General features: G+C 38.7%; 1 protein-coding gene across 1 annotated transcript in view; it reads left to right on the top strand.

Annotated features, from left to right (window-relative positions):
* The first annotated feature begins 2186 nt into the window (after positions 1-2186).
* The window catches only part of PTK7 (protein tyrosine kinase 7 (inactive)), a 78751-nt gene continuing 68325 nt past the window's right edge, over positions 2187-12612 (top strand). Inside the window, exon 1 of the mRNA XM_034427606.3 lies at positions 2187-2800. Coding sequence (XP_034283497.2) covers positions 2758-2800 — 43 coding nt within the window. The 5' untranslated portion in view covers positions 2187-2757. The remainder of the gene's footprint in view (positions 2801-12612) is intronic.

Below are 12612 nucleotides of genomic sequence, written 5' to 3'. Positions count from 1 at the left end.
CAGAGGGAAAACCTTTGGGGGCCTGGAGGCTAGTTCCTTTCATGAGTTAGCAGTCTCTTGTTAAGTGTCCTCAGAGAAGGAGACTGCAATGTCATGTAGCAGGATAAACAATCCACCATATAGGTGTGATATGAATGTTGTATACAGAGTTTTAAACAATTGATTTTTAGACAATAACCAGATGCCTTGATTAAATTGTAGTGGTTTTTAAAATAAATCTAATGGGCACTATTTCACATTTGGACAAATAGTAAACCAACTCTGTGGGGTAAAATGATACAAATTAATTAACTGCATATTCTAGCATAGCATGTCATAACACTATTTATAAATTGGCCCACCAACAGTTACACGTTACTAATATTGAATGTTTAGCTTGTAAATATTTGGAATTCCTGTTATAGAAGAATAAGACTATGAACTAGAAAAACTGTTAATAGTGCTAATAGCATTACTTATCAGATGATTGAGAGGAAATTAAAATGATTTTATTACTTCTTCAAGGGTTTGTGGTTTCCTTCTCCAAAGGACCTACTTTCCTTTATCCCTGCTATAAAAACTAGACCTAAAGTCTGTTTCTCTTTCAAATAGTGGTTACACATGGGCAGTTCTTTTTCTTAAGTAGCTAGTTCTATGTAAATAGTTCCTAGTACCAATAAGAAGTCATTGTAGTTTTTATCCTTTTTTCCCCTTGAAATTAAAAGAAACACAAATTGGAAAGGTATAGGAAAGTTAAAACTGGAGTTGTGTTTGGACCCTCTGTAAAATTATTAAGTGGCACGATTCCATAATGGAAGCTTAATCCAGGATACACAAACACATATACAATTGTTCACAGTATTATTCCTAAGCATGCTAATATTATTCTATTTAAACCACTGAATATACAATTATGATAGAACTTGTTTGCATTACTTTGATGCACAACAATTCCCTGCAACATTTATGCACAATTACAGTATCCTTGAAATTAAACTCTTATCTTTATTTACTGAAAAAATTTATTGAAAAAAACTGCCCTACATTTCTGAAAGTAATAGAATGGTATCATTAAGAAAGAGCTGAAACACTAACTTGTAATTTAATCAAAGAAGAACAAATCTACAATTTTATTTAGTCACATAAAAATCTATCTACACTTGTGAATCATATAATTGCATCACCTCATGAACACTTTTAACATCCATTACTAAATTTTCAACATCCATTATATTTTCAGGTGCTTGTGGCTTATTCAAAATTAAGTCTTGTAGTATTGAAACACATAATTTTCTAATGACAGATATACTGAGTATGTAGTCACAGATACTAACCCAATTTAATCATGTTTTTTGAATAAGCTGCAAAAGACTGGGTCACGTTTACCCCAAACCAGATAAACCACATTATGTTTTAGCTTGATGTATGATCCATTGAGATTGCTAAATTTGAAATGAACAGAAATAAGGCTATTTCATGAATAAATTAATGGAAAGAGATAGAGGACAAAATTTAGAAGGCAGCCTTATGCATATTGTTTCATGAGGAACAAATTATCTGGAAAAGGTAACAAAGAATTTTATGGCAGTTTAAAAACTAACTCATTTATTAAGGTACAGATGTTTGCAGGTACAGTCCCATTCATCAACTTCATGGAGTAGAATCTTGAAAGATGGAAGTGTGTGTGTGTGTGTGTGTGTGTGTGTGTGTGTGTGTGTATACCTACATTCATATATGTAAATCTCTATTATGTGCCCAGAATTAGTTGGAGTTCTTCGATTATATACCATCATGTCAACACTTAGTAATCACAGATAGATTTTCTCCATGGGGATTTGTCCAACATGGTCCTTCAGGTCTTTCCATGGTGTTGCCATTGTCACTGTGAGTGTGTGCATTGTTCCTTTGGCTGCTGGTCGTTCTTGCCATCTTTTTCCAGCATTAGAGCCTTCTCCAGAGACCTGGGTCTTTGCCTAATGTGTCCAAAGTAAGAAGCTAGTCCCTTGTACCTGCAGCCAGCACTCTGGATTGATTTGTCCAGTGATAATTTGTTTCCCCCCCACCTTCACTATCCAGGAATTCTCAGAAATCTTCCCCAACCCGAAAGTTCAAAAGCGTCAATGCTCTTTCTATCCTTCTTCAAATCTCTGTAAATCAAGCAATCGTTCAATGGGAGGGGTGGTGGGAGGAGGTTACAGCTGCTAGAAATAGTAAGATTGGGGCGAAATGAACAGACGAGAATATAAACTGAGACTAAACATACTAAAATAATTCTAAGTAAAACTATCAGATTGCAACATTCATTTAGTTAACTACTAACCAAGCTGAAACATCTACCGGTATTTTCGTGGTGTGTGTGTGTGTGTCTAGGTAGGACATTCCGGAGAACCTTTATTTTGAAATAATAATTAAAAAAAAAAAACCACCTCCCATCGGATCTCCCATTTTAAGAGCCCACCAAATCCAGTCAGTAGAGGTCGCCCGCCAACCGGACAGGTAATCTGAGAGGCGAGGAGAAATAAGTCGGGGCTGGTGGTCGTCAATTAGATTCCGGCCTGCCTTTTGCCGGAGCGGGATCCTCCTGCCCGGAAGCTCCACCTTGTCCCGGGTGTGCGAGGCGAGGGGAGGCGAGGGGTGGGGCTGGCTTTGGCGGCTGGGCTGGCTAAGAGGTTTCTGGAGCTTTTTCTGAACAGCATGGAGTGAAAGCTGGTGCCAAGGCCGGAGTTGGCCGGGCGCAACCGAAAAGGAAATCAAACCGGTGCAGCGTTGACCGCGGAGATGGCGAGGGGAGTCCTCCTCCTCCTCCTGCTGCTGCTTCTTGGTGAGTGCGAGGCGAAAAAGAAAAAAAAAAAAAGACACATAACTGGCCCTCTGACTGGTCGCCGCTTGTTCTTGTGCACGCCGGTCTGCCTTGCGAATCCAAACCGGGCGTCCCGCGCGGGCGTTCTTTTCCTTCTACTTTGTTTGGGCTGGAGAGAACGGGGAGCCCCCATTTTATGCCTCCGTCCGGAGGAGGACTGGGGTGGGGGCGGCGGGGGGAAAGCGAGGAGTGTTTTGGAACGAACGAAAGAAAAAGTCGGTCCTCCTCGCCCTGCCTCTTTTGAGCCGGCGTGGATGCGCTTTCTCCGAGGCGCTGAAACGCGCTCGTGGACCCCAATCCGGCGTGGCGCGAGGGAGCTTGTGTGGATCTTTGGGGCTGTATGAGAAAGTAGCAGTTTTGCTGCTGGGGGAGGGCTGTGTGTGTGTGTGTTTTTAATAAAAACCGCGTTAGTACGATTACGAGTAACCACCCCCTTTTCAAGGGGTTCCTTTGTGTCCTCCGGAGATGTTGGAGGGAGCTGGGAAGTGGATGCCGAGAGTCGGTGTCTCTCTTTCCCGCTCTCTCTCCCCGCAGCCATTTGGTGCCAAGACCCAATCAAGCCCCTCGGCGTCCGTAAGGGATTTCTTTCCATCGCTCGCCGCCGCCGCTCGCTGCCACAACAGCGTCTCCCCCTTTTCTCCTCCCCTGTTTCATTAGACCAGGCCCAGCAATTGCTCGGTGCCATTCAGACTGATCTTTCTCAAGCTGGCAGGCAACATTTCTTCTGGCTCACTCTAACGTGCTGGTTTGAAACTGCTCCAAGAAGGGCGAGAAAAGGGGCGGCTGGAGGAATGGGGGGGAGGAATACATGCCAGTGCCTTTCTTTTGCTCCATCGGCGTCTTCAGAGAAATTTTAAGATTCCGTTCTTGATTCCGATAGTGAATCTCTCCGTCCTTCTGAATGGTCCTGAGAAATAATTGCAAGGTTAAATAAAGCAATATTTATTATTGGACAATCCTGCATGTGCTCTTTCATAAACAATTTTGAGTTAAAATTTCCCTTAGTAAGAGTTCTCAGGATTCTTAACTTTTTTTTTTTTAATTTGATTTATATGCCGCCCTTCTCCGAAGACTCAGGGCGGCTTACAATGTGCTCAGCAATAACTTTTGCCTGTGTCTTCTGAACCACTGCCGTTAATAAATGTGAACTTCTAAAGCAGCTGTGACAACTTTCAGTCTAACTTAAATCCTGATGATAGGTGCTGAGTTTCAGACCATATCCTGGAATTTAAATTAACATAGTTCCATATATGGTGGAATCAGACTATACTGTCTGAGAAACTTGGCCAATGTTGTTTAAACCTATGGACAGGAGAGGAGGGAAGATTTCTTTAATTCACCTTTCCAGTAATAACTCCCATTGATTAATTAGAAGTGCCAAATAGTTTGTTATATTACATTGGGTTAGTAATACATACATGTATATAGGAATGAAATTATTGGCACATCTGTAATCTAGTGTTGATAGAAGATTGTGAATTTGAATATGAGTGAAATCTCTGAATATGTTATTCACATAGACAGGGTGTATCATGCCAGATTAGTAGCTGGCATGTTATATATCTGAATTGCCTTTGCTCTGTGCAATTTCTTGATATTAAGAATCCAAGGAAGGCCTTGCAGCAATTTTGATCTTGGAGATGATAATCTTAACTGAAAGTTATTTCACATATCTGGTACAGTACTTAGGTTATATAGTGTGCAAAATAAGGCAAATAAACTCTGAATGTTATGAATGTTTTGTCCTCCAAGGAGCAATAATATTTTATAATAATAAATTGTGCTATTGTGTTAGAAATTTGCACTGTTGGCATACTTGTCAAAATGTTGAATTCTAGTAATCAAGATTATTTTTAATTCTTTATCAATGAAGAATGCTTTTCATCAGTATATATTAAATAATAGTGCAAAATAGCACAGTTGTATTTAATGCTTAATCTCTTCAAGTTTCATATCATAATATATCTAATTTCAATATGAAATATATACTCACTAGATACAGTGGAAGAAATTGTGAAATTTTAACAGATATTTATATTTTTCTGTGAAGATTTTTGTCGTATTATATTTAAATTTTTAAAGATTTTTTATCACTGGATGATTTGGATTTCAGGAAGAATTCATCTTAATAATCTTATTGAGAGCAAATAACTATTTTGTGGATTGAAAAGGAAGCCATTTTGAGGGAAATTAGTTTTCAATCATAAATTGGGTTCATGAGTTCTGTTCAGCTATGGCTTGTTTTTACCCATGTTTTGGTAAATCTCAGGTGATTGAGTTTTTATACTTTTTTCAAGTATGGTATGTGGAATGAACTACAGTTTGGACCAAATGTTATAAGCCATAAAATGATAAACCACCACAAACTATAGCAACCAGCTTCTCACTCCATGCTGTGTCCAAGTCAAACTATTGAACATCCTGACCCAGAAAATTTTTATAATCCTAAAATTTCAAATGTTGGCTTTAAATTATTGATGTAAATACAATTTTTTTGTTTTGCTTACTAATTTCTACATCTTTTATTTGCTTCTGAAATGAAACAAATATTTAAATCTTGTCTTTAACCTATAATTGATATTTATGAGAAAAGCAAAATTTGCTTCCTTGATAAATTTATTTACAAGGTCAGCTAACATCTAATTAATTTCAATAACAAATTAATGATTTTTAGTATTTTAGAGTGATATTCATGATATTTCTGGATTTAGAAATATTTTTTATCCCTTCAGAAATTATTATTTATTTTACAGTATCTCAATTCAGGACTGCAACTTCCATAACATTTTTTTTCTCTCTTGCCTGACATATCTATCTGGTACTCAATTACCTTTGGAATATTATTCCAAATACATTGCTAAACTGCAGGGAATAATAAACTGTTATGATTACATCAATCCACTTCTTCTTAATTCAGAGAATTAGATGAAGTTCAATATCCTCTTGCAGCTGTTTTGATTGAGGAAATATACAATATTGTACTTTTTAAAAATGTCCTTCTCTCCCTATGTAGCATGTTTGATAAAAGTTATATGGCTATCAAGTGAGCAATAAGAATATTTGATTTCAGATTATTTAACAAAACTATTTTAAAATATGAGACTGATAATAGACCACAGTGTATATTAAAAGAACAATGCCTTATTTGTGCAAAGAACATTACAACAGAATGGAATCAGAAGAAGGTTTGTAAAACTTACTCCTATTGTGTCATAGACCTCAGTGGAAACTAAATAAAATCCAGGGATCTGATGGATTAAACTGCTGACTTTATTGAGTAGAGGAGATCATCTATAGCATGTCTGAAACTAATTAATTGCATGTGGCCTATGGAACAAGTCTCCCTGAAGAGTGAATTTCATCCATCAAGCATGGAGAACATTTGTATAGGAAAGTGCTAATTAGTGTCTCCATGCTTTAGGACTTAGTATTTATATTTCTAGCAAATACCAATAATGCACCATGGAGCTGAACACATGACATTTCTAAAGAACTTAAATATCAAGCTATTCCTCAAAAGAGATGCCAAGGGCAAGTAAGTACAAGAATAACCCATGAAAGAAGGCAAGAAATGCATGAAAATGAAGCTGGTATGATTAGTTTAAATTATAGGGCAACAGCGTGGGCATGCTGGATGGAATGGCAGAAACCTTTGAAGTAAGGTAGCTGTTAAATTATGAAAGCAGCCTTTGTGCTACCTTTTCACTGGATGCAATATCTATAGGGTGGTGTAGGCAAACCTCAATTCTAATGTGCCTAGTCTGGCATATTGCATTTTCTGCTGCAACATTGTTATAATTGTAATAATGAATGTATATTTAGAAGAAATAAATTCAAAGACAGGGCTTTCTTTTAGACTGAATGGAATGAATGGTCACCTCTGTGTCAATAATATTGGAGATTTGGCTTTCATTTTGATCATAGTGTAGTTTTTTATTTAAGTACAAGTAAATAAAATTAGGAAATAGGACCTCACTTTTAAACAGTCTATGCTGATATCTAATTTATATGCTGTGATGGAGCTGTTTATAATTTTCTATAATAAAGTCCTAGACTAGAGCAATTTATCTTATTTATTTTCTATTACCGTATCTATTTTGTGGTCCCATCAGTTCTTGCTTTTAGTGAATTGATATTTTTTGCAGATATCTTATCTAACAATTTATGATGAGGATGATTGTATTTTATGATTGTGATCATGGTTTATCACTTGTTACTTGCATAGAATAGAGTAGAACACAACAGAACAGAACAGAACAAAACTGAGTGGGAAGAGACCTTGTAGGTCATCTAGTCCAACCTCCTGCGCAGGCAGGAGATCCTGTATCATTTTGTGACAGAAGGCAGTCCAGTCTCTTCTTGAAAGCTTCCAGTGATGAAGCTCCCACAACTTCTGAAGGCAAGCTGTTCCATTGGTTGATTGTTCTCACTGTCAGAAAGTTTCTAAGTTGAATCTCTCCTTGATCAGTTTCCATCCATTATTCCTTGTCTGGCCTTCAGGTGCTTTGGAAATTAGGTTGATGGATCCCCTCCTCTCTGTATCAGCCCCTCAATTATTGGAACACTGCTAACATGTCCCCCTTGGTCCTTCTCTTCACTAGACTAGCCATGCCCAGTTCCTGTAATCATTCTTCATATGTTTTAGCCTCCAGTCCCTTAATCATCCTGGTTGCTCTTCTCTGTACTCTTTCTAGAGTCTCAACATCTTTTCTGTAGCATGGTGACCAAAATTGGATGCAGTACTAAGTGGTATTAGTACCTCACATGATCTTGATTAAATCCCTCTGTTAATGCTATTTAGGATTGCATTGGCTTTTTTGGCTGCTGCGCATATTTAATTGATTGAGAATTTAAGCACTGGAGACAAATTACTTATGTGTCTAATCACACTTGGCCAATAAAGAATTCTATTCCAGTGCACCATTGTTGCTACTTTCTCATGTCCTTGTTTGTAATTTTATTTATTTATTTATTTATTATCAGATTTATATACTGCCCTTCTCCCGAAGGACTCAGGACGGTGCACAGCCAAAGTAAAAAACATAAATACAAACATTAAAATATAGTTAAAAAGATATATATGCGTTTGGCTCTATAGTTAAAAAACAATAACAAACCTATTAAAAACATTTAAAAATGTGTTAAGCCAGCCCGGCTTGCTGAAAAAGAAAGGTCTTAAGGGCACGGTGGAAGGCACCGAGGTCTTGGATTCTTCATATCTCTGGGGGCAGCTGATTCCAGAGGGCAGGTGCCCCCACAGAAAAGGCCCTCCCCCTGGAGGCCACCAGTCTACATTGCTTGGCCGATGGCACCCTGAGGAGGCCCTCTCTGTGGGAGCGCACAGGTCGGTGGGAGGCCATTGGTAGCAGCAGGCGGTCTCGATATCCAGGTCCTATGCCATGGAGCGCTTTAAAGCTGATAACCAACACCTTGAAGCGCACCCGGAAGACCACTGGGAGCTAGTGCAGCTCATGCTTATGTGGGAGCGCCATGCGGCTCCCGTAACTACCTGCGCGGCCGCATTCTGGACCAGTTGGAGCCTCCGGGTGCTCTTCAAGGGGAGCCCCATGTAGAGAGCATAAAAAGTCCCCCTGGCTACAGCCGTCAGATGTTCCTCCAAGGACAGCTGCGTATCCAGGAGGACGCCCAAATTGCGAGCCCTCTCCGTGGGGGTCAAAGACTCGCCCCCAATAGTCAGTGATGGTGTCAACTGACTATATCGGGATGCCGGAAACCACAGCCACTCAATCTTGGATTGGTTGAGCCTGAGCCTGTTCCTCCCCATCCAGATCCACATGGCCTCCAGGCACCGGGACATCACTTCAAGTGCATCATTGGGGTGGCCCGGGGTGGAGATGTATAGCTGGGTGATCTCACCCAGCGGCTTCACATAGATGTTGAACAAAAGGGGCGAGAGGACCGACCCCTGAGGCACCCCACATATGAGGCATCTCGAGGTCGACCTCTGCCCCCCTGCCAACACAAACTGTGACTGGTCCGAGAGAAAGGAGAACCACCATAACACGGTGCCCCCCATCCCCAACTCTTCCAACCGGTGCAGCATGATACCATGGTCGATGGTATCAAAAGCCGCTGAGAGGTCTTAACAGGGCCAGAACAGAGGAGCAACCTCTGTCCGGAGCCCTCCAGAGATCATCTGACTGGAATGGATCCAGATAAGACATTTCCTCCAGGTATTGTGGAAACTCTCGTGCGACCACACTCTCAACAACCTTCGCCACAAAGCGAAGGTTGGAGACGGGACGGTAGTTGGCTAATACTGGCGGGTCCAGGGAAGGCTTCTTGAGGAGAGGCCTCACCATCGCCTCTTTCAAGGCCGTGGGGAAGTAACCAATTTGTGTGATCTTTTTGCAGCAATTTAACTAGGTGGTCCACTTTTTCTTCAAGTTCTTTGCAGAGGCAGCATTGCTACCTGTTGTCTTCTTCTCAATTCTGGTTTTGTGTGTGTTTGTTCTTATAGGTTAGATGGTCTCTCCAGTATTCAGTATTTCTTCATGAAGTACTAGCTTCAGTGCAGCTTCTTCACTGTCCTTCAGATATTTTTCCAATACCCTTTTTTCTCCTTCAACTGTCTGCTGTACTTACAACATTCCAAGCCTCCTATATGAGGTTTGCTGGAGAAAAAAGTGTAATGTCATAAAGGATATTCTTCTCTTCTTTAAATAAATGGTGTTTATTGGTTTACTTGTAAATTATTTAGGCAACACTTCTTGTTCTTTCTCTGACTCATCTATAAACCATACATAGTCCAACATACGAATTTGTATCTTTGTTTTCATGGGTCAAAAGAAAAACATTGTATACTGATTCTTGCTTTCGTAGGACTTATCAAAACAATGCTTAAAGTACCGGTAGTTTGATGTGCTTTCAGCCAAAAAGAAGATGCTATGTAAGACCAAAAGTAAAATCTGTTTTTTTTCCATTCTGTGATATCTTGGATTCTACAATGTATAGTTCCTAGTCTAAAATAAAATTTGTCATGTACTGTAAATTGCACAATAGTTTTCCATATAAATTCTTACTATTGAATGACAATATTCTGAACAAATGTTATTTTTTCTTAAGGAGGAAAAAAGCTATTCCCATTAAATTTCTGTCTATGCTAAATCCTAGGGACTCCCTCATTATTGTCTTCTGTTATATCCACTTTACAACCTTGCGGCTTAAATGATCAAAGTATTCTTGGCTTTAAAAGCTAGCACATCTTCAAAGTTAAAGGAGCAACTTCAGAAATATAATTTCCACAATATTTTATGTTCTTTAAAAACACATACATCTTAACACAGAATTATTTCTTTTTAGGACATAACTTGTAAATACAGAAGCATCCCCCAAATTCAACACTCTAGATATTTTTCATTGACACAAGGTCAATGAAGGTCACAAAAGATGATCATATGACTCCAGGACACTGCAACTGTCATAAATATGAATCAGTTGCCAAGCGTTTGGCTTTTGATCACATGATCATGGGGCTGTAACAATGATTGTAACTGTGAAAAATGGTCATAAGTCACTTTTTTCAGTGCCATTGTAGCTGAACAGTCACTAAATGAACTGTTGTAAGTTGAGGACTACCTGTATTTTGTTTAATCAGATCAGATCAGGTTAAGTGCTGTTTATCTGCCTAACCTCACCACAAAGTAGACTCATAATAGCTCGTAGTTTTATTCAGTCAGATTCAAAAGTCTTCTAACTGCTTTGCAGCGTCTCCCAACTTGCTTAATTAGTGTGAGCTGCATAGGCCCCGCAAGGCTGGAGAAGATACTAGTAATGTGTTTAACTGCCTGGATTGTTTCTATGTTCTAGCCAGTTGACTTTTACAGGAGTCAAGGATTTCTCTCAAATACTTTAAGATAATTATTTATAAAAAAAACCCCTCCCTGCTGAAAGGAACAGTCCAGGATAGAACAATAAATGTGTAATCTCTCAGATTACTATCCTCCTGTTGAGTACTGAATATCCAGAGATGGCCAGTTACATATGTTGGGCCAGACAGATACAACTTAAGTAAGATTCATGGTTAATATGTAATCCTATGTTTATTGTAATGAATTTACTGCTTTTGAATTTTCTTTGTTATATGTATTTGTGGACACATCTGTTACTATTCATGTAAATGATTGCTTAGAGGATGCTAGAGAGGAAGGCAGCTGCATATATAAAGAAGAATTGGCCGTAGAATACTACTATAACGACTTGTTTGGAGTGTGTCAGTAGCCATCTGTGTACTGTAGAGCTTTGAAAGGATAAAAAGAAGGAATGTTTATTAGTTTCCTAGTACAGCATAACTCTTCCCTCCTGATTTCCCGTAGAATAGTAAGGGCTGATCATATGTTTAGATGTAGTAAAAGGATAATAGAGAACAGAGGCTAAGTGACTGAACATCAAACCCATATTAACTTTCTTGCTGTTGGAACTTTTAAAAACTATACCAGACGGAAAGAAATAGTGGTATGTGATAGATTATTTGCTGCTATCCTGATGTCCAGTTCTTGTGTTCAGTATTTTTAATGGACTTTGTGCTCATTTAGTTTATGTATTAATACTGTGTTTTCCCAAAAATAAGACCCAGCTGGAAAATAAGCCCTAGCATGATTTTTTTCAGGATAATCGTAATATAAACCCTACTTGAAAAATAAGGCCCAGTTAAGATTGTCAGCCAGACAGACACATTTTAATACTGCATCTCCCCAAAAATAAGACCTAACCGGAAAATAAGCCCTAATATGTCTTTTGGAGCAAAAATTAATAGAAGATCAGATCTTACTTTTGGGAAAACATGGTATTTGATAAATAATAGCATTGTATTGTTGCTGTGTTTCACAGATAGAAAATACCAATGTGATAATAACCTTAAAAAGTTGTAATGCATTATTGAAATACATTTATGTTTTAAAATATTAATATGTTTATTATCATGGTGTATTTTTAGTTGTAGGTATTTTTTGTTTGCTGCATTTTCATTTAAAAGGAAAAGCAGCAAACAAGTCAAAACAATAATAGGCATTTACTTAATTAAAAGCTGAGAAGACGTCTACTGGTATAACAGAAAGACAAGATAAAGAAGAAAAAAAGAAATGGGGAAAGAAGGAAAGGAGGGTCAATTTAGCATAATGAAGTTCTATTTTTAATTTCTAGCATGAGGAGACATACTTTAGGAAAGTGATTGCTATATACATTGGTGCAGTGGTGGGCTGCTGCCGGTTCGCAGGCTGGTCCCGCCCACCTGCTCTGGCACTATATAATCGCTGGTTTTTTGATGCCGCACGTGCTCACATCGGGGTCTGGAATGGTAACCTTGTTCCAGAGGGCAGGCATTGCTACAGAGAAGGCTTGGTTCAGAGGTCCTATGAGAGGACATTGTTTGATGCAAGGAACCCAGAGTGCGCCAACCTTACAGGATTGAATTAGCCTGGCTGATGTTATGGGAGATAAGTAGTCCCTCATGCCATATAGGGCTTTAACAACCAGCACCTTGAATCACACACATTCGTTAATCAGACCAATTAGTGTTCGGTTGTGTATTAATCTGCAGAATGATAGATTTCAATTTTTATGTTTTTAGAGGCGATAATTAGTTATGGAAGTCCTCTCACCGCCATGTTAAGCAGAACCAATCACTTATGCTAATACTGTAAAGTGGCATAAATGTGAGGGCTAATTGTCCTCGCTTTCATTTGCATAGACATCGTTTGATTTATAAATGCATATGAATCTTCTATTGGTTGTTGGGCTGTTAAAAATTCAAG

This window comes from Pantherophis guttatus, chromosome 1, assembly GCF_059756535.1.
Source record: "Pantherophis guttatus breed Tessera chromosome 1, ASM5975653v1, whole genome shotgun sequence".
In the NCBI taxonomy this organism is placed as follows: Eukaryota; Metazoa; Chordata; class Lepidosauria; order Squamata; family Colubridae; genus Pantherophis; species Pantherophis guttatus.
Note: the sequence above shows the minus strand (reverse complement) of the source record. Positions and strands in the feature narration are given on the sequence as shown.